The sequence below is a fragment of the Clupea harengus genome, chromosome 20 (genome assembly GCF_900700415.2).
Source record: "Clupea harengus chromosome 20, Ch_v2.0.2, whole genome shotgun sequence".
Classification (NCBI taxonomy): domain Eukaryota; kingdom Metazoa; phylum Chordata; class Actinopteri; order Clupeiformes; family Clupeidae; genus Clupea; species Clupea harengus.
Genome location: NC_045171.1, coordinates 2,162,244 through 2,190,022, shown reverse-complemented (window position 1 = coordinate 2,190,022; position 27,779 = coordinate 2,162,244). Strand labels below are relative to the sequence as shown.

General features: G+C 46.9%; 1 protein-coding gene across 3 annotated transcripts in view; it reads left to right on the top strand.

The window, feature by feature from the left end:
- nlgn3a (neuroligin 3a) overlaps window positions 1-27,779 on the top strand; it is a 125,099-nt gene that overhangs the window by 64,297 nt on the left and 33,023 nt on the right. For all 3 annotated transcript variants that reach the window (XM_031557988.2, XM_031557987.2, XM_031557989.2), the window contains one exon: window positions 20,483-20,668. In XM_031557988.2, coding sequence (XP_031413848.1) covers window positions 20,483-20,668 — 186 coding nt within the window. The remainder of the gene's footprint in view (window positions 1-20,482; window positions 20,669-27,779) is intronic.

The window sequence follows — 27,779 nt, the reverse complement described above, 5'->3', positions numbered from 1 at the left end:
CACACACACACACACATGCAACAGTCGTTTGTAGACTAAATCAACAAACTTGAGGCGCTTCACCCAAGGCTTTGTTTGGCATTGGCTGCTCATGAAGAGTTCAGGGGGATTTTGTAAATATCATGGTGGATTGGGGTGAGCCCACCGCACCACGGACCGCAACAAAGTGTGGTGATAGACTTAAATGCTTTGTTTGACCAGATTTTGCTCCAGGTATTCTGTGACATTCTCTCAGAGGAACTGTCTGTCAAAACGCATTTCCCTTGGGATGGCTGGCTATTAGTGTCATTTCAATACAGCGTCTACCATACCCGGACAAGCGACTTCTACCTCCTCGCAGCAATTCTTACCATATTGTTGAGGTATTAGACCAACAAGGCTCCTGATTGGGTATTAGACCAACACGGCTCCTGCTTGGGTACTAAACCAGTAACAAGGCTCCTGATTGGGTACTAAACCAGTAACAAGGCTCCTGATTGGGTACTAGACCAGTAACAAGGCTCCTGATTGGGTACTAGACCAGTAACAAGGCTCTTGATTGCCAATGAGGGGAATTTGAGGCTTCATTTCATACATTTCTTTTCTCATTTGACGGTGTCACCTTGCACAGAACAATAGAATAAACGGTTTGTTTAGGGAATTCCATACAAGCAGTGAAACGCATCCAGGTCTAACAAATAGAGTTCCCTGGCCCTCACAACATCCCCCCTACCCCACCCCACCCCCCTCTAAAATGCAAATGTAGGAGTGTGGGGGTGGGGTGTGGGGGTGGGGGCCTTGGCGCAGCGCCACGTGATCCGTGACCGCATGACACTTGTCCTTTCGTCCCTATGACCGCATGCTGGTGTAATGACCTTCTCCATTAACCCCCCTGCGCACCTGTCATGTGGACCATATAGGTTATTCAGGTCTTCCATCACAACACTGTCAAAGAAGATGTATGTAGCCAGCGCTCTCACTGTACTGACATGGCATGACGAGAGGTAAATGATTGTTTTTTTTTTACCCATATTTTGAACTTGGTTCTGAGCAAGCTCACAGTATTTGGGAGATTGACGATAGATAGGCAGTGCAATCGCCAATGCAGACACGTTCCTTCTGACGTGTGATGGAAGCGAACCAAAAAGGAGCATTCAGCTATCTTTAATTCCTTCTAAATGACATTTCAGAAGCTCTGAAACATGCGCCCCCCTCGGTGGAAGGCCAGCTGTTTGGAAAGGTAATAACGTGGCTAAAGCTCTGTGAGTCTGAGATAAGAGGCAGGTGTGCAAAGGTACTCACACAAGAGACTTTTGTTTCAAACGCACATGCTCAATACGTGATCAAAAATGGAAAGGGGGAAAAAAATCAAGGCTTTCCAGACCGTCCCTGTTGGCATTATTCATGCCTTGGCCCCCTCCCCCTCCCCCTCCCCCTTCCTGCTTCCACCCCTTCCATCTTTATCATAGCCATTACCATATATCCACCTCTTCCATCTTTATCATAGCCATGTCCATATATGGGCCACACTGCTAGTGGCTCCCCTCCACACTGCTAGTGGTTCTCCTCCACACTGATAGTGGTCCTCCTACACACACTGATAGTGGTTCTCCTCCACACACTGCTAGTGGTCCTCCTCCACACTGATAGTGGTCCTCCTCCACACTGCGAGTGGCTCTCCTCCACACACTGCTAGTGGTTCTCCTCCACACACTGCTAGTGGTTCTCCTCCACACTGATAGTGGTTCTCCTCCACACACTGCTAGTGAGTCTCCTCCAGCCTCATTCTTCGGCATGCCATGTCAGCAATCCACCCACAAAAGCACATCTGCTGGCGCCGTTTGAATGGCTCTGACACACAACACACACACCCCACATCACTTCTTTTAACTGATGCAGTTCGGAGCCAATATGGCAAGTCATCTGCGTCTCTGAGGATGACACCATGGAGACGTGTCAGTGGTTTAACTGAAAGCTCAATATACATTTTTCATGCTCTTTTAAATCCATAAGGCTCTGTGAAAATGTTCTCTTATTGTGGGTCTAATGATATTGTGCTAATGTATGTGCCAGATTTTTAGTTTGTTTAATTTATTATTTTTTTTTTTTTGGTAATTATTATTTGTGACAACTTTAGCCCTCTGAGGCAAACCGTATATATTTTACAGAACTCAAGCGAGAGGATATGACATATTTCCTGCAGATTTTTTCATGAAAAATAGAACAGCAGAATGCTGTTTGGATTACAAATGGTGAAATTGCTAATGTCTTTTAGGGCACTGTCTGAATCAATGGAACAAACTGGCATGATATTCGATGGCCTCTGAGCTCCAATTATTTCAACAATATTATGGCTCAGATAAGTCAGGGCTACTGTCCTAGAATTCCAATATGGCAGGCAGACTATTTGTATTGCTGGTAGTCCTTCAGGGCCCACACAAGGGCATTCAGCTCAGATAATTCAATTTTTAACAATTAGCCCCTGACACATTACAGTCACGGGGAAAATGCAATCTGAAACATAGATAATAATGACCAAATATAGGAGTTGCAGCAGCGTACACATGCATGAGAGTGGGGGCTTGTTGTGAAGAAGTGGCAGCTCTCTGTTCCTGCTCTTCTGCATGACAGAACACCTTGGCTAACGACCTCGCAGTCACAGTGTAGACTGGAGTGATAATTCAGTGGATATAAATAGAGCCGCTCCACGACGTCTCACTTCATCAGCGATGCCTTTTACATGAGAAGGAATCTCAGAGTGTGGGGCCAACATGGATAATCAGGTGATTTCCCATTTCTCTAGCACTCTTCAACACCACTATTCCCCATTGTAATACCACCATCGCTCATGCAAATTAAATCCCCATTTCCATGGCACGTTCAACCGTCATCACAGGGCCAGTCCACATACAGAGACAGGCAGGAGGGGAGAATCTGCATAGTTAAGTGCGGTTTGATTATACATCTATATCTGATTACTTAAGCACATACATGTGATTACTGTAATGTATTCTCTTGCCGTGGTGGGCTGCAGCTTAAGGTTAAAAATGCTCGCCGTCACCTGCGCTGCTTGTTTGCTTGCCAGGGTTGCGTCGAGTGCCACAGGCCCAGCAAACTGGAGTGTGACCTTGGGCAGTGACCGACCTTGCTGCATCAGAGTCTGATGTTATTAGATTGCCGGTGGAGAAGAAAGGAGGGGGTGGGGGTGGGGGTGGATGGAGGAGGGGGTCGGGGAAGAAAGGTTGCAATAGCGAGGCAGTCTATTGTGCCCAGGTTTGATCTTCTCTGCACTTTCCAGAGGAAAACAAATAGTGCTGTCGGAGGGTGTTTGGCTCGGTGTGTAGTCAGTCAGATAAAGGGCCACCAGAGAGAGAGGGGAGAGAGGGGGCTTACCCACCCGGGGGATTTGGAAGGCAGGCAGGCAGGGGATCCTCCTCCTGGGGGTCCGCGGGGCGTCTCCGAGAGCCTCTCTGTGCTCGAGCACAAACGAGTCCCATTTGAGAAGAGCTCTCCGGAGGCTAGCGCTAACCCGCGCTAACAATTAAAAAGATGAGTTTCTGGGTCACTGGAGCACAGCCATTTCTCAGACGTCTTTAGAGAGAAACAGCAAAATGGTGGGCAGCGCGAGCCCGCCGCTCTGCTCCTCTTTCGTACCTGACGGAGGGAGCCTGCCCTACTTAGGGGGCCGCATGCCGGCGGCAATGAAACAGGGAAGCGCCGTAAAAGTTGCATGGGGCGCTCGTCCGCGGCGATGAGTGCCTCTGAATATTCAGACCATCATCCCCTTGCGTCAGCGCGGGCTGCTTGACAAAAAGCACTCAAAATGGAGGCCAGGCTCAGTGATCACTCCGGTTTTAGAGCTTGGCAAACATGTTGACTCTGTGTGAAACGTTGTCGATTTTTAGACGGTGTACGATTTCTTGAGTTTTGCAGCTCAATTTCCCCGACAAACCCCTAGTTTACCATCAACCCCTGGCTGAAATGCTGTGATATGGCTTGAGTTTGTCAGCCATGCTGAACACAGGGAGATAATATGACAGTTGTAAGTCTCTTACTGTACTCTCTCTCCCCCACTCCTGATAGGCCTAACTATATGTATCGATAATCTCCCCCGCCAGTGCTAGTGCTGAAGCTTTCATTTCAAACCGTTGGCACCCTGGTATATGCGGCTCCCACAGAACCATCTTTCACACAGGATTATAGATAATGCTGACTGTTCAGTTGAGCACGCAAAAATTAGCATTTTTCATTCAAAGCCCTATTTGCATGTCTTCACAATATGACTGTGGTCAAAATTATGGAAGTAATTTCAACAATCGACCAAAATAAACAGCTTAGAAGCATTTCTGTGGGAGGAGGGAGAGGAACCCGCCATACACACACAAGCTAAAAACAGTGTGGCAGAATGTGAGTGTGCATGCAGTCCCAACAGGGGACTGCTGATTAGGGCTAATGACTGCACAGGTTATTTTAAAATGATGATAAATGCTTTTAAAGGTGATGGGCAAAAGACTCAACCCGACAGCACTGAAGGTTCTCTAATAAAACACTGTCAGTCTGTAGCGTAACATAATTGGGATTGGCCCCGCTGCTAATATTTTTTCTTGCACAAGTGCATGCTAGTGCGCGCACACACACACACACACACACACACACACACACACACACACACACACACACACACCAAAGACAAGCGCACGCTCTTGTGCACACACACACGTGCAGACACATGCACACACACAACCTCTTCAGAAAATTGCAATGCAGACAGTTTATATGACACCATGAAGAGGCTCACCATGCAACTCCCATCCAGCAAACCAGCGGCTGCTGTAAGTGGTGCTGATGAAAGGCTGGCATACACACACACACACACGCACACACACACACACACACACACACACACACACACACACACACACACACATATATATATATATATACCAGCGGCTGCTGTTAGTGGTGATGATGGAAGGCTGACATACACACACACACACACACACACACACACACACACACACTGATTGAAGGCTGGCCAAAGCGCCACATTTATCAACACCTGCTCTGGACTCAAACCATCACAGTCTAATTTCTCCAACTATCAAACATTCAAAATATCTTTAGCCAGCCTACACTAACAAATCAACAGAAAGGTGGCTTACACAGTATGCATAGAACAAATAGCTATCATGAAAAGCACAGGAACTCATTACAAGCCTACACTGTATGAATGAACGGATGATGGCACCTGATTACACACTTGCATTTATAGAATGAATCATTCATCTTTAATGGCACCGTGGCCAAATGTTACAGGTAACACAGGTTACAGTATGAGCCAACATATGAGAGGTAACTATTACAATGCTATAGATTTAAATCCCTGATCCCACTCCGTTACAAAGAGGAACCTGTACTCGCCTATAACAAGTTCATCCTATGGGCCTGGTTTAGCATTTTAGCAAGTCGTTAACAGCACTGCTGAAGTCCAAATTCCTGGTTCTTGAGAGGATTGCCAGTCCACTGAGTCTTTCCTGTGCCAGTGGTGCTCCTTTAATTAGGCTTTAGAGATGGAGACGAGCGTTAGTGGTTCAGTGGTTAGCATTGCTGACCTCTAAGCCGTTAACCTGGGTTTGATTCCCAGTTGCTACAGGGTGCCTATTGAGGGCACTTTGGATGGAAGCATCTGCTAGATACCAGACCTTTACTTGTGCATAGCAGTACTCTCATTCGGTTCTCTTTTGTTCCTGCCTCCTTTGAGTGCTGCTTTTTTGTTGCTAAACATTGTTATTTTAGTGATATCGTGGAATGGTCACTTTGAAGACTGTGTGAAACGATCAATGCAAGAGCACACCGTCCTCCAATAGCAGAGCAGAGGAGAATCTCCTTCCTCCATTGTGTCCAGCAGGCTCAGAGTCCACCAGGGCTGACCATCTTCACGGCTAGAATGTTTTTCAGTCCTTCATGTTTTTAGTTTTAGATGTAGCCCGTTTGCATAAAAGTTTAATATTCTCAGTAGTTTGTACTGAGAGAAAAACTAACAGCTCTCTTCCTCGGGAGGTGAAATGTGCATTTACAAGTAGAGAATGCTTAATTTCATTGTGAATGGATTCGTCATTGGAGAGCGCTACAGTACAAAATTAAGGCTTTGTTCTATTTTATACTGAGACGACTATGAGGGGGGTTCATTGACGGAGACAGAATACAAAGTTTAGAAACGTGTGTCCAGAATCAATATGTGTGATGGGGGAGGGGGGGGGGGGCTGTTAGTCCACCGCAGTGCGGTCATATCCAGAGGTGTTCAAGCAAGCCTGTAACTCTCTCCATCAGCCCAGCAAATTAGCTGGAGAACATCCCCCCTGCTCTATACTAATGTATATCTGTGCAGGGAACTGCCTCATTAAATTAAATAATGAATGAATGTGCTATAATTATGAAACTGCTCACAAGCGAGACTAATTCTACTCGTGGTTTAATTAGAGGAGACGTCTGCCACTCAGAGCCCCATTCCATTTCGGGGGTGCATGAGACTCAGATACTCCAGTTCTTAGATAAGGCCCGTACAGGGGATTCAGTCAGGCTGCACTAGAGAAAAAAAACACCTCCGGTTCTCCACATAGCAAAAGCGTAGAAATAGTCAGAGGGTTTGGAAAACAGTTTCAGGGCCGAAATTACCTTGTGAAAATCACCTGCCATTCATGTGGGGGGCACGTGGGCAGAGAAGGAAACACTGAGAGGACTGTCTGTGAGGCAGGTGTGCAAGGAAGGGTTGATAAGCGGCTTTCACTGGAAAACATGGAGTCCACAGTCGCATCTCTGCTCCGAATCGACTAATTTAAGTAATTTGTTAGCTTGACAACTCTCTGACGTGGTTTATCAAGCCTCAATTAGTAGCTGATTGAAAGGTTACCCCAAACATGCACACACACACTGTGCCTCCACTAGGAGTGAAATTGGTCTCCTCTGTACGGAGCCGTTCACGCATGAAGTATTTACTAGAGTGTAGACGATGCTCTCTGGGCAGAAAATAGGCCAAATCGAGTCCCGGCTCGGTTCCCCAGGCCTCTGCAGACGGCGATTAAGAGTTTGGCTGCCACGGAGGCATAATGCGTGCACTAGCCAAAACAAGCACAAGGTCACAACACAAGTGCTGTCTGAGGTCTTTGCATGCCCAGACACTGAGCGGGGCATGATAATGAGCTCCCTTCAATGAACAATCCAGACTCTTGCGCTCTTGACACAAGGAACCCAAAACCTGTCAGGCAGTCAACCTTCAAAAGGGGAGAGAAAGAGGAAGAAGCCAGATGAAAGTGGAGATGACATCTACATGTCGACTTGAAGAGGGGGGGAACTCGGAAGGGAGAAAGGAAACGAGTATCTTGCTCCGCACCTTCACACCACCCAAACCTACCAGGAGATGAGAGCTGACAGCTCCTCAGAGGGATCTGGGAATAGTCCACCATTTTCTCACAAACTGGGACCAAATTACCAGGCCTTGGAGCGGCTCTGTGTCTAAAAGGCTCATTTAGATGTGGAAGAAGAGATCCTGTCTAGTTCTATATTCATGCCACCCCCCCAACCCATTTGGGCTCACTCAATCTCAACGACAACGACACAGCGTGAACCTCCGGATTGACAGTTTAAAAGGCCGATCATACGACCCATTCCCTAGATTTCGCCCCGGCTGATAATAAAGGGTCCTCGGCAGAGGTCACTGAATTAAATCAGGAGATTTGATGGGGATTGCACCAAATTGAATGGCGGACTAACCCAGTGAACCCAGATGTAGTGGCAGCCATTTAATAAAGGCATGATGCCCTTGGAGTGGCAAGTTTTTTAATGCCACGCTACCTCATCAGTCAGCTCAGTGAAGTGTGCCGTGGAGTTCTTGTGGGGACATGGGTCACGCGAGTGCACAGTGACAATTTCTCTCGACCACGTCCTGTCTTTTTTGGCTATGTCAGCACACACTTAAAACCACAGTTGTCATATTTAATTGCATTACCTGCAGAGCCCCACTTCTTTTATTCATTTACTGTGGACAGTGGGGGGTGGGGGTATTACTCTCACAGGCTTCTATGGGTAGAGTGTCCTTATGCAGTCGATGGCACATACACACCGAGTTATATATAGCTGTGGTGACAGGAGCAAATGATTGGATTCTTCTGCAGTGGGAGGACCAGTTGTTGGCTCTTTCCATGCTCATTATAAGGCTTTTTATAAGTAATCGTCCATGGCGCAAAGACACAACTTTGAGTAGCAGCTCAGCACACAGCCCCTTAGATCCGCCCAATCACGGCAAACTTACAAAAAGTAAACAAGAGCAAGTCCACTTGGGTAAGAGCATCTGCAGCCCACGCCCATAACGGCTCAACAATACTCAAGTAAATAAACCAAAATTAGCATGGCCTCAGATCCAGGGGGAAAAGGGATTTGCTTATGTTAAACTATTTGGACTAGCGGCTAGGATGCCTGAGCACAACGAACCAACAGTCATGCTTGCGAAGAAACCCACCGATCAGAGAGTCAGAGAAAGAAACAGGACTTCGGTCAGAAGCTGAGGGAGGGGGTAAAACATTTATTCTTTTTCACTCCTGACTTGCGTGCGGCCATCCTTCCTGGTTGGCCCAAGGCTCTCAGGTGTGCCAGGCACAGGGCTGGCCAATGGGCAGTTTGGAACAAAGCCGCGGTGACATTCTATCTGACGGCAACTCCTGCGGGGGAAAAGCAACGCTGCCGAGCTGTCAGGCAGATTTCTGGGAGATGTGGAGGGGAATAAAGCCAAACAAACAGAGCGCTGGCACAATCTCCCATCGCCAGCCAGAGAAGCCCAGCTCCCTCCCGCAGCAGTCTCCGGGGAATCGCAGGAGCCCGGGATGAAACAGAAAGAAAGATCTAACCGTTTTTTTTTTTTTTTTTTTCACACTCTCTCTCTCTCCCTCTCTCTCTCTCTCCCTCTCTCTCTCTCTTTGCGAAGAGTTCTTTCACATCAACACATTAAAAGGGAATGCAATAGTTAAATGATGAAAAGAGAAATCACCTCCACTCCTTATTTCTCAAAAAAAAAAAAAAAGTATTAGGGGATCCAAAATCCATTACTATTTCTAAAAATGAAACAAAATGATCCTTTTACTTGGGTTCGGTCTTATTGGACTAGGATGCAACTCTTCCTCAATCTCCATAATGTGTTGCTATTGCTGTGCAATATTTCATGGTTTATTTCTAAATTTGACACAGCCACAGTACAGTGTGTTGCGTAAGACCAAGCAAACAGCCCCCACTCTTTAACCTCTCAGTGTTATTGTTAAAAGAAGACGCATGCCTCTCTCAAGACTTCCAGTAGGTAGGGCTCACGAAGAAGGATTTTCGTATCCATTTTTATGAAGATAAATATGTTTGGAATTCTGGGGGGGTAGGGGGGGTAAGTGCATATCTGTAGCTAGAAAAAGAACAAAACACCCTAGGAGTCTCCTCTCCTGCCTATGAATCCATACAAATACACATCCATTCATTCCCTCTGCCAAAAGACTGAAGTGCTCCAAGTAAAAGATCATTTTTGACTGTGGGAATTCAGGTCATTTTTGTAGCATTATTGTTAATGTCAGAGCATAAAAAAATAGTGCTGTCCAAAATTAACTTGTTAATTAAATTTAATATTAATTTGAAATATTTAATGCCTTACAAACTAAACGTCATTAACGGAGCTGCCTGGGTGTATTATTTCTGTTAGTGCATATGTAATGGTTAGAATATCTGGGGGCACCCAGCGTGCACCTGACATGGAGCTTAGATGAGTTCACAAGCTTGCAAGTTTATTGAGCGCTTCAATTTACAACTTACCCAACGGGCTGCACACCATGTTCTAACTACCGACCGGCTGTCTTAGTCGCTGGCCCCCTCCAAAGACTCCCTCCCCAAAATACCCAGTACAGTAAATTAAGAAATCAAGAAGTTCATATTTTTTATCAATTATCGATTGACAGCACCATAAAAAACACATGTAACAATGTCTATGCTAAAAACAAATCCTAGTGGATTGCACTGTCATTAGATTGTATGTTGAATAGCCTCAAATTAATTTCACTTATTCATTTAATATAAATCGTATATGTTACATCTCAAGTTGTAGGTCTTTCTTTGTCCTTCTAAACGCAAAACTATTTTAATAATACACAGCAGAGGAAGAGTAAGCAGTTAGTCCGTGTGCATCTTAGTAATAAGTGTATCTTTTCCGTCACAGAACACATCTGTTACCACTCTGAAACGCTGCCAAAGTGAATGTCCCCAGGAGCCAATCACTGACAGATTCAACTAAAAGACAAATTACTTTGGGTGAATAGATTGAACTTTCCTTATTGTTCAGCAATTGTGGATGTGGAAGATTTCATGAAAAGTTGTCCTTTGTGATCAGTAATCATCCTGGTAGGGTAATGAGGGCTGTGTAGTCAATTGTTTAGGAAACTACACCTCCATTTTACATTGATTACGAAATGACAGGGGAAGATGGTCAGCCGTCCGTAAATATCATCCACAGACTGAAGGCGTTACTCCAGGTATTTACTCAACCCTTTTCTGCACAGAGTGATCAACAGACAAAGGGGTGGGCATGTAGAAACGGGACGATATGTGCAAATCTAATTTTGTATCAGTTAAAAAGTAATAAATAGAATCGTGCCACCTGCTGTGAGAATGGCAATTTTATTGTGTATTCGTGCCCAGGGTTTTAACGCCATCAGACAAGCATCTTTCCTGCTGTGTTTTTAGCGTTGACTGTTTCAGTGCAAATAATAATGCAAAGAATGCAATAATAACCCTACCCACCCCTAAATTCAACACTCAACGTTGCTGTGTAGGTGACACAAACGACACAGGTCAACAACTCCAAACAATCTCGTCAGTTAGCGCTCCTAACCTTAGCACACCCATGCCAACCCACATATAAACATACCAGCTCAAGCATCACGCATAATTACAGAAAACAACAGAGTTCTCACTTAATTAGCTGTGACAGCTACTTATTTCTCCAATGTCAGATTCATGGCCACGGTTGAGTAATGTTGGCCATTAATGAGTGCTAAACACAACTATCTCTCACTATATCTCAGAGAAGAGAGCACCCGAGGGAGCCCCAAATATGCTCCGTCTTCATGGCGTTGGTTGTCATTACTGCCACACATGTCACGGTGGGTCCCGGTGAGCTCTGACTTTGTGTGCATTATTAAGGCAGATTTAACAGGGGGGGACAGGCGGGGGGGGGGGGGGGGGCTGGGGAGTTCCATCCAAGAGGAGGAGTGTTAAGCCGAGGTTCAGACCCTTCGAGGCAGCCATCAAATCCCCGGCTCAGCCCCTGCTCAGAACAAGCGGCGCCTCTTGAACTCCACCGGGTTTAGCTCGGGGAGGGAGGGCACTTTTATGTTGAGTGCTTAAAATACGCTATACGCTTCTATGAACGATCCTCTCAGGGGAAAAAATGGTGGTGGTGGTGGCGGGGGGGTGTAAGGGTCAGTCCATTGAGATGAGCATTTTGAAAGTAAACCATGCTTAGCCTTGTTTGTAGTGGGATAAGGGTAGGAGAGATGCCTCTCATCATGAGCCATGAGGCTCATCATCCTCAGCTCCCCGTGCTTCGGCGTGCGTTGGTTGATGCCGTGAGCACACGTGGCTACCCAGACCCACAGCAGAACTGCTTTTCGCCACAAAAAAAACGAAGAAAAAACGCTCCTGATTGAAATCTTCCGTTGCAGCCATTGTCATAAGCACCGTAGCAGACAGGGATGGTCTTGGATGCATCTGGGAGGATTTAACTGTCTTCTGTTGGCATCTGTGCTTAGTGGAGGGAGACCGGCCCTCGTGACAGGCGACAGTGAGGTGCAGTGAGAGGTTTGAGACGGAGAATGTAAACTGTTATGCCAATAAGACGGAATGATTAATGTGAGGAGCGATTCCTATGGATCACTGCACCCTGCTAAGGGGAAACGCTTCTGTCAATTTGGTTTGGAGAGGGGAGTGTTAGATTCTGGCCTCGGAGAGAGGTTTTGTGTTTCATTACGAGCGTGTGTGTGTGTGTGTGTTTGTGTACTTCTGAGGGTGTGGATGTGGGTGTATGCAAATGTCTTTCTCCATGAGCGCGAGCAAGTGTGTGTGAACTTGCGTATGTGCATGGGTGTTTCTGGCGCTCTGTGTGAATGTGAATGTCCAAGTGTTTCTTGTGTGAGCGTAAATGTATTTGTATAAGTGTGTGTGTGTGTGTGTGTGTGTGTGTGTGTGTGTGTGTGTAACCTGAGGCCCGTGGCGGTGCTGGGAACTAATTGAAATGAGAGGCGATGTGCGAGTCTCCGCCAACATCGCTGAGCCATTCGTCAGGGTGACATCACTGCACTCACACCCCATCCATCTCCGGCCCTGGCGGCAGCGCCCTCTGCACTCCTCCCCGTGATTAATACCCGTCCCTCCCCCACGCCGCCCCGCGCTGCCACACGCCGTCACTCCCCCGCCATTCAAACGCCGCCCGCGTCGCGCTGGGAGGCAGGCAGGTGAGCCGCAGCCTCCCGCCTCATCTGCTCCCGATGTCTGCCGAGGTGTCCGCCATCCTGCCCCCGATGATGTTATTGCAGTGGGTATCGCCGGAGCCTGCCACTGCGGAGCTGAAAAGAGGTTACCCCCGTCATTATGGCCGCAGTGCAAAGATCAATATGGTTTACACCTATACTGTACAAAGTTGGAGGCTGTTGTGCTGAAGCTCAATAGTCAGTGGTCGCAGCGCTGGGCTGAAGGTCACTGAGGGGAGGTTAACTCAATCTGTGAAGAGGCCGGTCAGATCTTAACGTGATTACTACAGCATTGGGTGAAGCGAAATATCAGAGGGAGGGTTAAGTTGATGCTGTTCGAAGCGGGAGGAATCTTGTGGCAGCAGAGCAGCGCAGCGCGGCATTGTGTAGATGGTGTTTCTGAGATGATATGAAGACCAGAGGAAGAAAGCTGATGCCTAAAGCAAACTAAGAGAGACATCTATCCAAATTCCATTCCTGATCCTTCATCAGTGTTATCAAAAAAAATGGAATAGAGGAAAATGTTGTTGCGTCTGACCAGCAGTTCTTCTCCACCCCGCCACAGTGTTTCTGCAAACTGGGAACAGAACAGCTCGAGAACAGCACAAGAACAGCTCAAGAACACCTCAAGAACACCTCAAGAACAGCTCGAGAACAGCTCAAGAACAGCTCAAGAACAGCTCAAGAACAGCTCAGGAACAGCTCAAGAACAGCTCAAGAACAGCTCGAGAACAGCTCAAGAACAGCTCAGGAACAGCTCAAGAACAGCTCAAGAACAGCTCATTACTGCAAGGAGCCAGACAGTCGCTCCCACCTGAGGGAGAGCAGAACCGGGCTTTTGAAGATGCTCTAAATTACGACCTTTCAAACCGATTCCTCTCCCTTGATTTGCTTTGATAAGCCCCGTCTCTGATCTAAGCAGCATCCTCTTTCCCTATTCCTCACCATGTGCATGAGTGAGTGAGGATTTTTCTTTTTCTTTTTCTGTTTTTTTTTTTTTTTTGGCCTCCTTATCCGAGCAATGTGATGCAAACCCCCACTTAGAGTAAAAGCATTTTGCTGTCTCTGAGAGGCAGTCACACAGCCAGCCAGCCAGCCAGCCAGCCAGCCACCGGCACTAAGAACCCAGCGGCCCTCACCCCTCCCGGCCCCTTTGTCAAGGCCGCCCCCCCCCCCCCCCCTTCCCACACACACACACACACACACACACACACACACACACACACACACACACACACACACTCACACACACACACACACACACACACACGCACACACACACACACACACCCACACACACACACACACACACACACACACACACACACACTTGAGTGTGATTGATTGAGAGGTGCTCTCCATGTCACAGGGCCATTGTATGCAAACTGGCCCTCTGCACTGCCGTGACGTGCCTCATCCCTAGAGCTGTGGACCACCTCTGGCAGGGGTGGAGGAAAAGGCTGGAGGATGGGGAGGTGGAGGGGTGGGGGGGTGGTTGGTGTGTATGTAATCAGATTAAGAGCTTGACTGTCACAGGCCACCCAACAGCTGGTCCATCCCAACACCAGTGATTTATTTCTTTCATCTCCGCTGCCTGTCCTATAGCTGCAGATCTGTTTTCCGGGGGTAGAAGGGTTTTTAGGACAGGGAATGTTGTGTTAGGCGCTTTCTTACGCATTAGATTTATGGCCGTCAGAGCTGAATTTGTGTGAGGGGGCTGTAACTGCAGTTCCTGGTGATGTGCAATCTGTATCAGTGGGAGGCCGAGCGCCCGTGGTTCAGCGCTTCCATCTTCTGAAATGGAATTGTGAGTCCGCCAGATTATCAGTGCTCAGCAAGTGAATGTGATGAATGAATGTAGTCTGTGGTTTAGTCAAAGCCCGTCATGTACTTGCTCAGGCCATGGCCAAAAAGCTTCAGTTTAACATCGCAAACCTTGCAGGACATAGTCATAGACATAGACATAGTCCTGCGTAGTACACTAGGTAGAGTCGTTCATATTTGTATTTTTTTTTATTTGTTTTATGTGGCTCGTGGTTTACAGCGATTTTATTGCAGCCCTTCTGCAGGCTTTTATTAAACTGTAAATTAAAGACCCTTGATCAGCATTTTCTTGTGAATACAAGCACAACAGTCAGTCCTATTCAAAGAGGGTCTGTTTTGAAACTGATTAAAAGCGTGAATTTGGATAAAGCCCAATAAAGAAATGGCGATGACATGCTCTTGCAAGCTATGAAAAATACTGGACAGTTTTCTTTGAGTTGGAGGGAAAGTTTTCTCTTTCAAGAGAGAAATGTCTGCTTCGCAGAAATGTCTCCCTGTAGCATTGCTCAACGCTCGTTTACAAAATGTATGGCTCAACTCCCTTTTCCTTCCTGACCGGAAACGTAGACAATTCAAACACGTGAATGAGCTCCAGTGTTCCAAGGGCCTTCTTTTCTCTCTCTGAATCCCTCTTGTTCACACCCCTCTCCTCCACTGCGTTATTGAGTATTGAGCCATGAACAGCAAGCATCAGTAGAAAACTACAGCGATACCGATGGCATTCACCTTCATTCACAGACTCTCTCCGCCTCCTCCTCCTCCTCCTCCTCTTACTCGACACCCTCTTTTCTCTTAACAAACCCATTTTCTGGGTTTTCACCTCGTTCTGTCTTTGGCTTTTATGCGTTTGTGGAATGTGAAATTCTTGAGCAAGGAGGAGTAGAGGAGAAGGGAGGTGACGAGGGAGGATGTAGAGGCACCCCCCACCCCCCCTTTATGGGATGAAGAGCCGCTGGGGTGTCCTCATCTCATCAGCAGCCCCCTGCACACTGGACCTTTATGTGGCCCTCCTTTCTTTCTCTCTCTGTCTCCATCTCCCTCTCTTTCTCTCTCTCTCTGTCTCCATCTCCCTCTCTTTCTCTCTCTCTCTGTCTCTATCGCCCTCCCTTTCCCTCTCTCTCTGTCTCTCGCTCCCTCTCTTTCTCCCTCTCTCTTTCTCTCTCTCTCTGTCTCTCTTTCTCTCTCTCTCTGTCTCTCTCTCTGTCTCTCTCTCTGTCTCTCTTTCTCTCTCTCTTTGTCTCTCTCTCTGTCTCTCTTTCTCTCTCTGTCTCTCTCTCCCTCTCTTTCTCTCTCACTATGTCAATATCTCCCTCTCTCTCTCTCTCTCTCTTTCCCTCTCTCTCTGTTCCTCCGTCCATCCCACAGCCCAGAGTCTTGCCCATTCACACCAGGGACATGGCTAAGGGGGAAGTTGGTGCTCTTTTGTTATTTGGGAGGAGATGTGGGAGAGGGGGGGGATTTTTTGTGCGACTTGTCAAGGCTGTGATTGTGTGGGGGCCCCTCTTTCCGCGCCGCCCCCACGGACTGGGTGATCTGGCCCCTGGCGGATGGTGTGGACACACAGACGGCCTTGTTAGCTGGCACCATCGGAGAGGGAGCGCTGAGAGACGAGGGGGAGGGGGGGGGGGGGGGGCGAGAAAGAGAGAGAGAGCTGAGAAAGTCTGAAAGAGTAGAGAAGGGGTCAGAGTAAGAGAGAGAGAGAGAGACCTTGGTGGCAGGCCAAGAGTGCCTCTCTGATTGCGTCATCATTGCCACTCCTCCTCCTCCTCTTCCTCCACCTTCCTCCACCTCCTCCTCCTCCCCCATTTCTCGCCTCGCTCCTCACAGCACTTCCTCATGGACTCAATAACAAGCATCAAAGCACCCTTTCTCTCTCGTTCTTCCCGGTTTTCTTTCTCTCTCTGTGTGAGGCACTGTCATGAGCCCAAGAACATTTTACACACGTTGGCCATTTGTCAAATGGAAAAGATCTAAGCCATAGAACAAGAAATTCGAATCTGCCAACACCCATCAAGTCCGGGTGTCAGAGTTATGGACAGGGCAGCTATCCACACACACACACATAAAACCGACACAACAGCATGAGTGAAAGGAGTGAGCGAACAAGAGACAGAGAGCCCTGCAGCATCTGTGTTCTTCGACACGAAGAGGAGAAGAGCCACTTCAGTAGGACACACAAGCTCTCCAGAATGGAAATTTCCCAGCACCCTTGCCTTTTTCGCCAGTGGAATCAGAAGCGATTCGCTGATTTTGTGTGTGTGTGTGTGTGTGTGTGTGTGTGTGTGTGTGTGTGTGTGTGTGTGTATGTGTGTGTGTGTGTGTGTGTGTGTGTGCCGCCCTGTTGCTGCTCAGTCGCTCTCATTAAGGCAGAATGGTTTTGCTGTGCTTGTTTACGCGCTACAGACTGACTCACTAGCCACCTCACTCAGTCATTTTATGTCATTCATTATGTTTCGCTAACAAATGCTGCAAAATCATATGGTGTCTGAACATGCCCCAGTGACTGTAGATATTCATGGATTCTGAGCAGGGTATGGGTTCTTCTCCCCCGACCTCCCCCTTCCCCCTTCTTTGACACGGGGGCCGAAGTAGAGACATTGTGCCGAGTGGACAACATCATGTAAAATACACATGGCATGCTGGCACGCGTGGAGGTGATCGCCCCCAGTGTATTACCATATGTATAATGCCTCTGTCCCCCAAGCGTCAAGATTCATCAGCGATCCCCGCCGGCTGGGATGTGACCTACAGTATGAATATCACATCAGCAACACTGGGAATGATCTCAGCTTCCATGTCCTGCTTTTTTTCCCCATTTATCCATTTATTTATTTATTTATTTATGGCAAAACACCAGAATCAACAACATCACTGTGACTGCATGTAGATCTGTTACAACAATAACATGCACAGAACTGCACATTAGTATTGCGGCGCAATTTGATGTAGATTGATCGGACTATATATCTGCACAGGGTCCGTGTGGACACATATGTTTAGGGCATTTCTCTACACACTGCTTCCTAGATATTGCGTATCAAAGGTCGCATTATTTGGAGGGTACCGAGATGAGTATACAGAGACGAGCAGGGTGGCGTACGAAATGCGATTCTGCGCAAGAGCACTGGGTGCTTCGGAAGCCAGGCTTGGACAAGCGATAGCAATAAATACATCTATGCTTATTTATTTAGCAGGGGATCAGAGAACAGAGCAGCAACTCCCCGATGACCCTCCTCCGATGTAAATTCGGCTGAAGCCTCATGCCAAACAATTACCGCGCTATCTTAATTGCTTTCTAAAGAATGCACTTGCTGCCACCTTTCCAATTAAAACACATTCACTAGCCATACCGCATACTACATTTTTTAAACGGTGCCCGCAGTGTTTCCTGATGTCAGCCCCGCTGTATAATGTGTTGAACCCGCGACTCTCATTGTGTTGCACAGCCTCCATTTAAGGGGAGACCATTTGCATTCGGTGTAATAGCAACGTCAATATTTATGGAGGCAGCAATAAAGCAAAGCCTTATTTCATGAATATTCTCTTGATGCCTCACCACAAGTCATACAGCAAACAAAGGGGTAAACAAAGTTCTTGTGATAAGTGAGGCTCGCTCACGGTTCCGCGCCGCTGTAAGCACGAAAGCGCTCTTTAATACATCATAGTGTCGGCTGGCAGCTGCTGCATTCATCTTCAAATGTCACGCAATATGGGGAAAATGTCGACAGGAGAATGCAAAGGTGTCATGCATCCCGAGGCTCTGTGCGCGGAAAAACGCATCCTTCCCACATACCATACCATCTGATATTTCAGGAAGAAAGAGAATTGTGTACGCCAGTTCATTTGTGCGAGAGACTTGGCTATAGAGGACCAGGGCATGCAGTGCCCTCATTTCTCAAGCACTCTCTCTGTTTCTCTCCCTCCTTCCCTCCCTCCCTCCCTCTCTCTCTCTCTCTCTCTCTCTCATGTTCAGTACTGCTACGTATTCCCTTGTAACCTCAGGGAGCAAAACGCCATGGTGCTTTGGTTGTGTTTGCGTCAGAGGTACACAGAAAACACAGAGAGAGAAAAGAGAGGGAGGGAGGCAGAGAGAGAGAGAGAGAGAGAGGGAGTGAGAGAGAGAGAGAGAGAGGAAGGGAGTGAGAGAGAGAGAGAGAGAGGAAGGGAGTGAGAGAGAGAGAGAGAGGGAGGGAGTTAGAGAGAGAGAGGGAGGGAGTGAGAGAGAGAGAGAGAGAGAGAGAGGGAGGGAGTTAGAGAGAGAGAGGGAGGGAGTGAGAGAGAGAGAGAGAGAGAGGGAGGGAGTGAGAGAGAGAGAGAGAGAGGGAGGGAGTGAGAGAGAGAGAGAGAGAGAGCCTTTCACAGGATGGGCTCCCACTCGCCGTGCGGTGGCTTCTGACCACTCTGTCATCCTCAGGGAGCTCTGGAGGAGACCATCTGTTGATCCATTTGTCTTGCGCTCAGCTTCCTTTAGCAGTATGAGTCCTCTATCAATAATCAGCCCATTGCCCTTTCTCAAAGACCACAATCTGTGTTTGTGTACTGTGTGCCCGGTCTTTTTTCGGGGGGCTCTGTGCTTGTTTGTTTGTTTGTGTGTGTGTGTGTGTGTGTGTGTGTGTGTGTGTGTGTGTGTGTGTGTGTGTGTGTGTGTGTGTGTTTGAAAGGCATTAGAGGGCTGTGTAGTTTGTCGTGTTTTGTCAAATGTTCACCAAGCACTGCTTGTTGGGGCTCCACTAACCCCTGTGCACAACTGATTGTAATATCCACTATTTTCATTTGAAGACAGACTTGAGAACGGTACCTGAAATTCTCAATATGCCACACCTTTAAATAATGGAGCATTTATTAAACGTTGAAAGACTATGAATTTTGTATGCCAGCTTTACCCAGGGGCTTTAAATGAGTGGTGCCTCACTTTTAAAATGCATGTAGACTTAAATTGTCCGCCCACTTCCTTGAGAGTGCTGGACAAATTTCAACACGCCACAGGATGACTAATTTGCTACAGTATTTGATACATTGATATAAACAGAATAATATTAATGAATAATGTTCTGATATGCACTGGGTTGAAGAAAAGAGCAAATGCAATGTAATTTCTGTTTCCATACGAAGGCCCCTCCAGCCTCCCCCCCCCCCCCCCCCCCCCAGCCTTAAGTGATGCGGTTTCATAGCTTTCATAGAGCTTGCCCTTCCTGTCATCTCCTTTCACTCTGTTAACACGCTTGATACACACTCATGGTGGAAAGTGGGGACAGTGTGTATTTGATCTTTGAATGTGACTCCATATTGCTCATCATTCTAGTGTCCCCGGTCCCTCGGAGAGACGCTCACACACACACACACACATGCGCGCACACGAGCACAGCAAGATGTTAACACCAGCCCTGCAATTTACGCTATTCCTGAGGGACCCACAGTTGTCAAAAGCAGCCCGTCCCTGTCAGAGAGCTGAGAGGCAGTCATTCAGCTCAAAAACATCCGACCTCCATGAATTACCAAATAAATTTCAAATGCTTACCACTAATAATAGGTCTTCGGGGAAGTGGCATGGAAATCAGTGTTATTGCGAATCGGGCTTGACAGAAGCAGCGTCTATTATGTCTTCCCAAAGCGAGAATTTGAATGGCTGTCTTTTTTTCAGGACCAGTTTTGTGGATGTCTATTTATTACGGCTTTCATTAATTTATGTCAATATTCCTGATTAAATATGATCAGCTGGGCCTGCACTGAATTGATTTTCCAATAATGTGTTGAGGACAAGTGGTCACATTTGAAAACACCTTGTGCTGTTTTACAGATACTATGCCATACATCGCGTTAACGAGTCTTGACTGATAATGTGGATTGATTTGTAAATATATTTTCGCTCAAATACATCACGGCAGATTCCACTTTGGTGTCTGGCAGGAAATTGAGATACAGAGTATTTATTGCTTTTTTTGTTTTTATGACCACTGCAACCTATGTGTCTGTAATCTTTTGAAATGTCACATATGAACTGTCAATACATTTCATTGATTTCTCAGGCAATATCTCAAAATTAAAAAAAGGACAACAAACTGAATATTTTGCCCTTTCTGAGATTTGTTGTCCCTTTCTGAGAGTGACTCTCTCCTCTTGTTGTCTTCCAGGCTTCCTGAGCACAGGTGACCAGGCCGCCAAGGGGAACTATGGGCTGCTGGACCAGATCCAAGGCCTGCGCTGGATCAGCGAGAACATCGGCTACTTTGGGGGCGATCCGAAGCGCATCACCGTGTTTGGATCGGGCATCGGTGCCTCCTGCGTTAGCCTGCTCACCCTGTCCCATCACTCAGAAGGTAGGGTCTTTCTAATAGTTATGAGTGACAGCAAATCCCTCTGTCCCACACATGAAAGTTGGGATATGTTTACCTGTACATTCCTAATGAGATTAGTTATGTATTATGCATGGTGTTTGACAGCTCCAATGTAGATGTGCTATATTTCAGTGCTGGGAGCTTTGCCTGCCAAGAGAATACTGTCAGCCTGCTTTTAAGTGATGCCAGTCGTGATGGACGTCCCACGGTGCGTGCGCTGGACCCGCGCTGTCTCAGTCGCTGCACGTCTCCGCGCGTTTATGCCACCCAGAGGAACGGCTTCAATATTTCACCGTCCTAAAAGGGCCAATCAAACAATGGACGGGAAAGAGAGGGTTAGATAACGTTAGTGCCCTGATGTTGGAAACCAAACTGTGCCAAGTTTGCTCAATGCGCGGCAGTGAGCGTTGATTGCCGTCGAGGGGTCCCTGTATTCAGCCCGGAGCTACCGCAGAAGGAAGTCTGAATGAGTGGTACTAATGAATGAATCTTATGAATACATGTGCTCCACATCGTTCCCCATGTCACAGACACTAGCTGACGCGTGCCGTTTTTTATTGGTTTCTGGTTTCCCATTACCTTCCCACTGCATTGTGTAACATGGCCAGAAGCGAAGGCAGGAGATGGAATAGATGGAGATTCTGGTGATTTCTTCTACATGTGCTCAGACATCTGAACTCTGAACTTTGACCTTGCATTAGGTGGCTAGCCCAGGGCTACCATTGATCCGCCCCACAGATGCGTGTGCTCTCTCCCCGCGTGTGCACGAGAATGTGGGGCTCGGGCCGGTCCCCTATGAAGAGATCATGCTGGTTTGATCGAGGTCATTTCAAGCGGTTCCACTTTGATTCCTATTACGAGGATTTCTGCACATTTGCCCCCTCCAATTTGCATCAAAGTGTTACTAATTGCCTTGATTTCCTTAGATGAATGATGACTGCTTCTGGATTGAATTTTTACCATAAATGCATTTTTTATTCATACTCCATGATGTCATGCTCCGTGTAGCATGTTATTATACCGCCAGAGACACCAGCTCGCCACTTCTGCGTAAATTGGATATTACTGATGCTGATATTTTTTCCCCTGAATGGAAATATATGCCCTACTTGGTTTGATGAGATAAAAAAGGCAGTGGGTAAACCACAGAGATCCTTGAAAAAATTGAAGTAGGAAGCTTTCTGTTGCAGCAAGGGCTCTCTTGGTAAGTGTTACCAATATCAATCAGACATCTCCCCAGCATTTTTCAAAGCAGTGATTTGAGTCATCATAGAAAGGATATGCCTGAAGGGCTGCCAAAAAGTGACAGCGAACTCCAAGGGGAATGCTGAGCAGGAATGGGCTTCAATATGTATTACTGCGTGTTTAATAGACAGACAGCCATTTTCAATTTCCCACTACATGTGCCGTTCTGAGGCCTCACCATTTTGACTTTGCCGCATAAATGCTAGCGGGTTATGTTACCTTTTCAATCACTAACTCCCATAAAGGAGTCTAGAAAGTTCCCCAACGGAATTTGTAAAGCTGACTTAAATTGACCCCCTCCAACTGATGCAGCTGTATATGTCCAGGGATGTCATTTATGCCTATACATATTTGAATGTGATCCTCTGTGTTTGGTCACTTTTCCCAGTTGGTCAGATAGCAAAACCACCATATCTGTTCAGCAGTAGGACCAATGACATGACTGTATGTATTACACAACAGATTCAGCCAAGACAAAGCATTTAGCATGTGCCATCCGGCGGGGGGCGGGGGGGGGGGGGGGGGGGGCCTGTGCCACCTCCTGCAGGCTGGTCCCAGTGCAGTGTCTCCCCGGTGCAGGCCTGCTTTGGCTGATGAGTGATAATGAGGGCCGTGTGCCCTGCCTCCTCCTCCACCCCACGCCTGCCCGGCGGCTCACGCTCAGTGGGCGTCCCGTCTGGGCATGCCGGGGGCTTTGGGCCCGGAGCCGCATCCATCACCCCTCCATCACCCCTCCAGCGCCCCGGCTCCACCGCACGAGCCCAGGGCCCCGCGGCGCGATGGATTACAGACAGACGTCCCCCGGCCTTCCTCCATCATCAAATCTCAGGGCCGTCATCTGTCTCTCCCGCCTTCTATTATGTGTGCCACCTTCTCCCTCCTTCTCGCTCTCTCTCCTTCTCCTCTCTCTCCTTCTCCTCTCTCTCTCCTTCTCCTCTCTTTCTATCTCTCTCTCCTCCTCTCTCGCTCTCACTCTCTCTCCTTCTCCTCTCTCTCTCCTCTCTCTCTCCTTCTCGCTCTCACTCTCTCTCCTTCTCCTCTCTCTCTCCTCTCTCTCTCCTCCTCTCTCGCTCTCACTCCTTCTCTCTCTCTCTCCTCTCTCTCTCACTCTCTCTCCTTCTCCTCTCTTTCTCTCTCTCCTTCTCGCTTTCACTCTCTCTCCTCTCTCTCTCTCTCCTCTCTCTCTCACTCTCTCCTTCTCCTCTCTCTCTCCTCTCTCCTCCCATCTCTATATCCATCCCTTCTCGTCCTGCTTCTCTCTGCCCCCTCTATCTCATATGATTTGTACTCTTTTACTCTCTTACCCTTTAGCCTTTTCTCCTTTTCTCCATTCTCTCACTCCCTCTCTGCTCTCTTTCACACACATGTACACCTACGTGTTCTCACGCCATCCTGCGGCTGAGTCATTGCAAACGCAGAGGAGTCCAGAGGTGTGAATCCTTTCGCATCAGATTCACTTCCTGCTCATTCCTTCCCTCCCAGATTCAAATATTAGTTACTTCCAGGGGAAGAGGAAAAAGTTCAGATGCAAGGGCATTAGCCAGTCTCTTCTGTTTGGCACTGGGCATAGTCTAATTGAAAATGCAGATATCGTTTTTTCCCTCCTCTCTCTCCTTATAATAATTATGATGTAAAAGGAAAGATGGCACCATGTAGCACTGCTAGAATATTAAGTGGATGGAGGTTAAGATGTGTGTGTGTGTGTGTGTGTGTGTGTGTGTGTGTGTGTGTGTGTGTGTGTGTGTGTGTGTGTGTGTGTGTGTGTGTGTTTGTGTGTGTGTGTGTGTGTGTGTGTGTGTGTGTGTGTGTGTGTGTGTGAGAGTGTGTGTGTGTGTGTGTGTGTGTGTGTGTGTGTGTGTGTGTGTGTGTGTGTGTGTGTGTGTGTGTGTGTGTGTGTGTGCATGAGCAAGAGTGTACAATGGGGGGAGGGGTACTACTGGCAGTACTGGTGAAGGTCGTTTCTTTTTTTTTTCTTCTTCTTCCTTTCTTTCTTTTTTTTTCTATTCCGGTAACTAATCAGCCTAAAAGCTCTGCTTCTGAGGAAGTGCTCCCCCTTTAATGGAACGTCTCATACATTAAAGACGGAGGGCTATGTGGAGGATTCCTCATGGCCATGTCAGCTTTCATTTTTATTAAGACTTCTAGGTTATTGAGGGCCATAAATGTGCATGGTAAATGGTGGCCTGTTTTTATTAGGAGGATGCTGTGAGCGCGGTGTTATTGATACCCATCTCGTCACAAAATGCTGAATGAATAAAGAGACGCTCGGAAAAATTGCAGGGCGGAGAGAGAGAGAGAGAGAGAGAAAGGATGAGCAGCTCAGCTCTCTGTCAGACCAGCAGATAAGAGTAGCCTCTATTTCCGGGGGTTTAGCGCCATGTGTTATGGTGTGCAAAATGACTGTACAATTCTACATGGAGCAGAACACGGGATTTTATGGCAAGATTGATCTAAGCTGTAATGGATGAGTTTCTGTTTTTCTTTTTTTTTCTTCTTCTACTTCAGACCGCCAATCCAAGACAGAGAAATCCTTAGTAGCATGACTCATGATCCCCGCGCTTGTCAACGGTTGCCTGTGTTTTGATTGGAGGATTAGCATGTTGTGTTGTCATTAGTGCTATTTGACGCTGAGTGGATGACATAGTGGCGCCGTGAAAGACTTCTTTCACCAGCCCCCAGCCCCCATCCCCCACCATCATCTCCAGTATATGGCTTTTATATCTCAGGCATTGTGGCAAAGAAGAAGCCATTTGCCTTTAAGTGTGTGGGGAGCCGCTCGCGCTCCTGACGCTGAACAGGGAGTCGTTACGTTGCCACTCAGGGCCAGGCACATTTTGTATAAAACCAGCGACTTTACGGTGTCCTTCAATCTCATGACGCATCAGTCAGGCTTTGTGTGTAAGACCCTCTACATATGCCTTCCTTGGTGGTAAATTATGTTTCTACTGCATTGGACAATAAGAAATACTGTGCTGCATGTGTTGGTTTGGAGCCGTTTGATGGGGTTGACCACGGTTTGCTTTTACACAAATTATCTTTCATTGGATTTGGCCATGCAAGCCTACAGTCGTTTAATAGGTACCTCAGATTGAAGTTTGTGAAAGTAGAGAGTTTACAGTCAAGTCTTGTAAATATTGAAAAGGGTGTACCACAGGGCTCTGTACTTGGGCCTTTGCCCTTCACAATTAAATGTCATAATAATACACAATAGATTCTGCCACCGAAAGGCTGTAGGCACTTGATGGAATTGAAGCTGGTCTAAACTGTGACTAAACAAAATGGATATTATTCACTGAGGCAAGGAGAGTTAATTTTGACAGTCTGAAAATGTGCTCGGGAAAATGATGCTGTACTAGACAGAGTCACCAGCTATAAATATCTGGGTATTTGAATTCATTTCAAAACACATGTTGACTGCCTTGCGAAAAAAGCTTTTCAACACTGGGCTTCCTCTATAGAAATTATTTCATGCCCAAAGATGCATTAGACTATAACAAAGACTATAGAGATGTGATCTATGGCAAAGCATCGTAAAGTACTCTTAAAGCTCTGGATGTTGTGTACCATTCTGATGAGCGTTTTATCACTGGTGATTTCTATGGCACACATCACTGTATTTTATGGCCAGCTTTATCTGTCAGGTGAGACCAACATTGTAAGATGTTTGTATACAAAACTATGATTTGTTTATACCCACCTAATGTCTGTCTACTTAATTAGAATTTTAAAATGAATTTCAACACCCGTTCCCAGAGCTGGCTTTTAGTTCATCTGCCCCAAATCGATTCTGAGTTAGGGAAAACTTTGTAATCCTTTTGTTTTAAAGCACCAGAGATTTGGAATTAGTTACCCTGAAGTCGAGCACATTTGTATCAGTAAGGGAATTCCATGACCTCATCTCTATTAGGACTGAATTCTCTTGCACTTGTTGTAGTCAATTTTACTCTTGTTTTAACATATTTTATTCTTTTGCTTATCATTATTTATTTACGTACTATTATTGTATAATATAGTATACTTCTACTACTACCACTACTACTGCTACTAATTATTATTATTATTATTATTTCACTATAACCTCGGCACGTTTGCAAATAAGGGTTTTTGCCTCAATGTTTTTTCCGAGGCAATAAAGAATTGACATGAAACTAAACTGGAAGTGGTGCAGTACTTATGTTATGTTTCACGTACCACACATGGACGTGAAGACAGCATGGATTCCTCTCAGCTGAGACTGTGACCCATCATGTAAGCTTTCATTGGAACCAACCTGTGTTGCTCATAGTGCTGAATGCATTGGGGGGAGGAGTTTCTATGGTATTAGTGTGCATTTATGTGACAGCAGGGATGATGTGTGGGTATTTTTTTTCTGTTTATTTATTTGCGAATGAGTACTTTGAGACGCTCCACCTGCCATTGTGGCTAGTAATTGGTCTTTGGTTTTTGTTAATCCTATTTGCCTTACATGACACTTTCAAACCGCAGGCATGTGGAAAGTGTCAGCGCGGGACTTTCATCTAACTAAAGTCCTGTGCAGGAGGGGATTATGGGATGGTTTCACGAACCATGTCCCCCCCACACACACACACCTCTGTTATTTTGGCACTCTAGTCACACACAGACATGCACACACACGAGTCACACACACACACACACACACACACACACACACACACACACACACAGATGCACACACACACACACACACACACACACACACACACACACACACACACACACACACACACACACACAGATGCACACACACACACACACACACACACACACACACACACACACACACACAGATGCACACACACACACACACACACACACACACACACACACACACGTGTCGACATGCTTAGGCTGGCGCTTTCGATGCCCACACACACTCAGCACATGTGCCGAGAACGCCCACATAATTATTAGGCCTGGATTTAATCTCACACTGTCACACTTTGTTAATGGAAACCATTTTGTGAGTCAAAGGACGTGTAGTAGCACAGCCTCTTATCTCTGCTCTTGACACACACACACACACACACACACACACACACACACACACACACACACACACACACACACACACACACACACACACACTAACACACACAGATACATCCGTCCATGTGCGAACACCCATACATACAAACACACTCTCTCTTGGGCTTCCCAACTAATTCATATGGCCTGAAATCGGGATGAGGAGCTCAGACGCAGGGACAATGCGCTCGCCACCCTCCTCCAATATTGATACTGACTCCCCGCGTGACCCCATTAAAAGTACACAGTGAGCACAACCTGCTTTTTTTTTAGAAACGGCAGAAGAAGGGCATGAAGTGAAAACGCACATCAATACTTCTTCCATGAGGTTACAGTCCATCCTTAACCCTCCAGAAATGACAAAAGCCCCGCTGTATCTCCTCGCCCGAGCCCCGCTCTGAAATGGAGCCCACAGGGGCATTACTCTCTCTCCTGACTCCAGTCGGCCGGAGCTGCGGCTGCGGCAAACATTTATATTTCATACCTTAATGTGCAGGCATCATAACAGCCAGCCCCAGCTGAAGGGCGTCGCCAGCGCCCGCAGGTATATGTCACATCAGATCACCGCCCAGAGGGGTGATGGGAATTGGAGTCCCATCTATGGCAGCTATACACTGTAGCCACTTGTTGTCGAAAGAGAGGAAGAAGCATTAATTGTTTGTATAAGCACCATGGATACAGGGGACACAGAGATGATTGTGCTGTAGAATAGTTCCATTTCCGAGGTGTCAGTTATTCAGCTTCATGTCAGTACTTATCAGTGTATTTTGGCAGAAAATGGAATCATCCATTTTTTATTGTT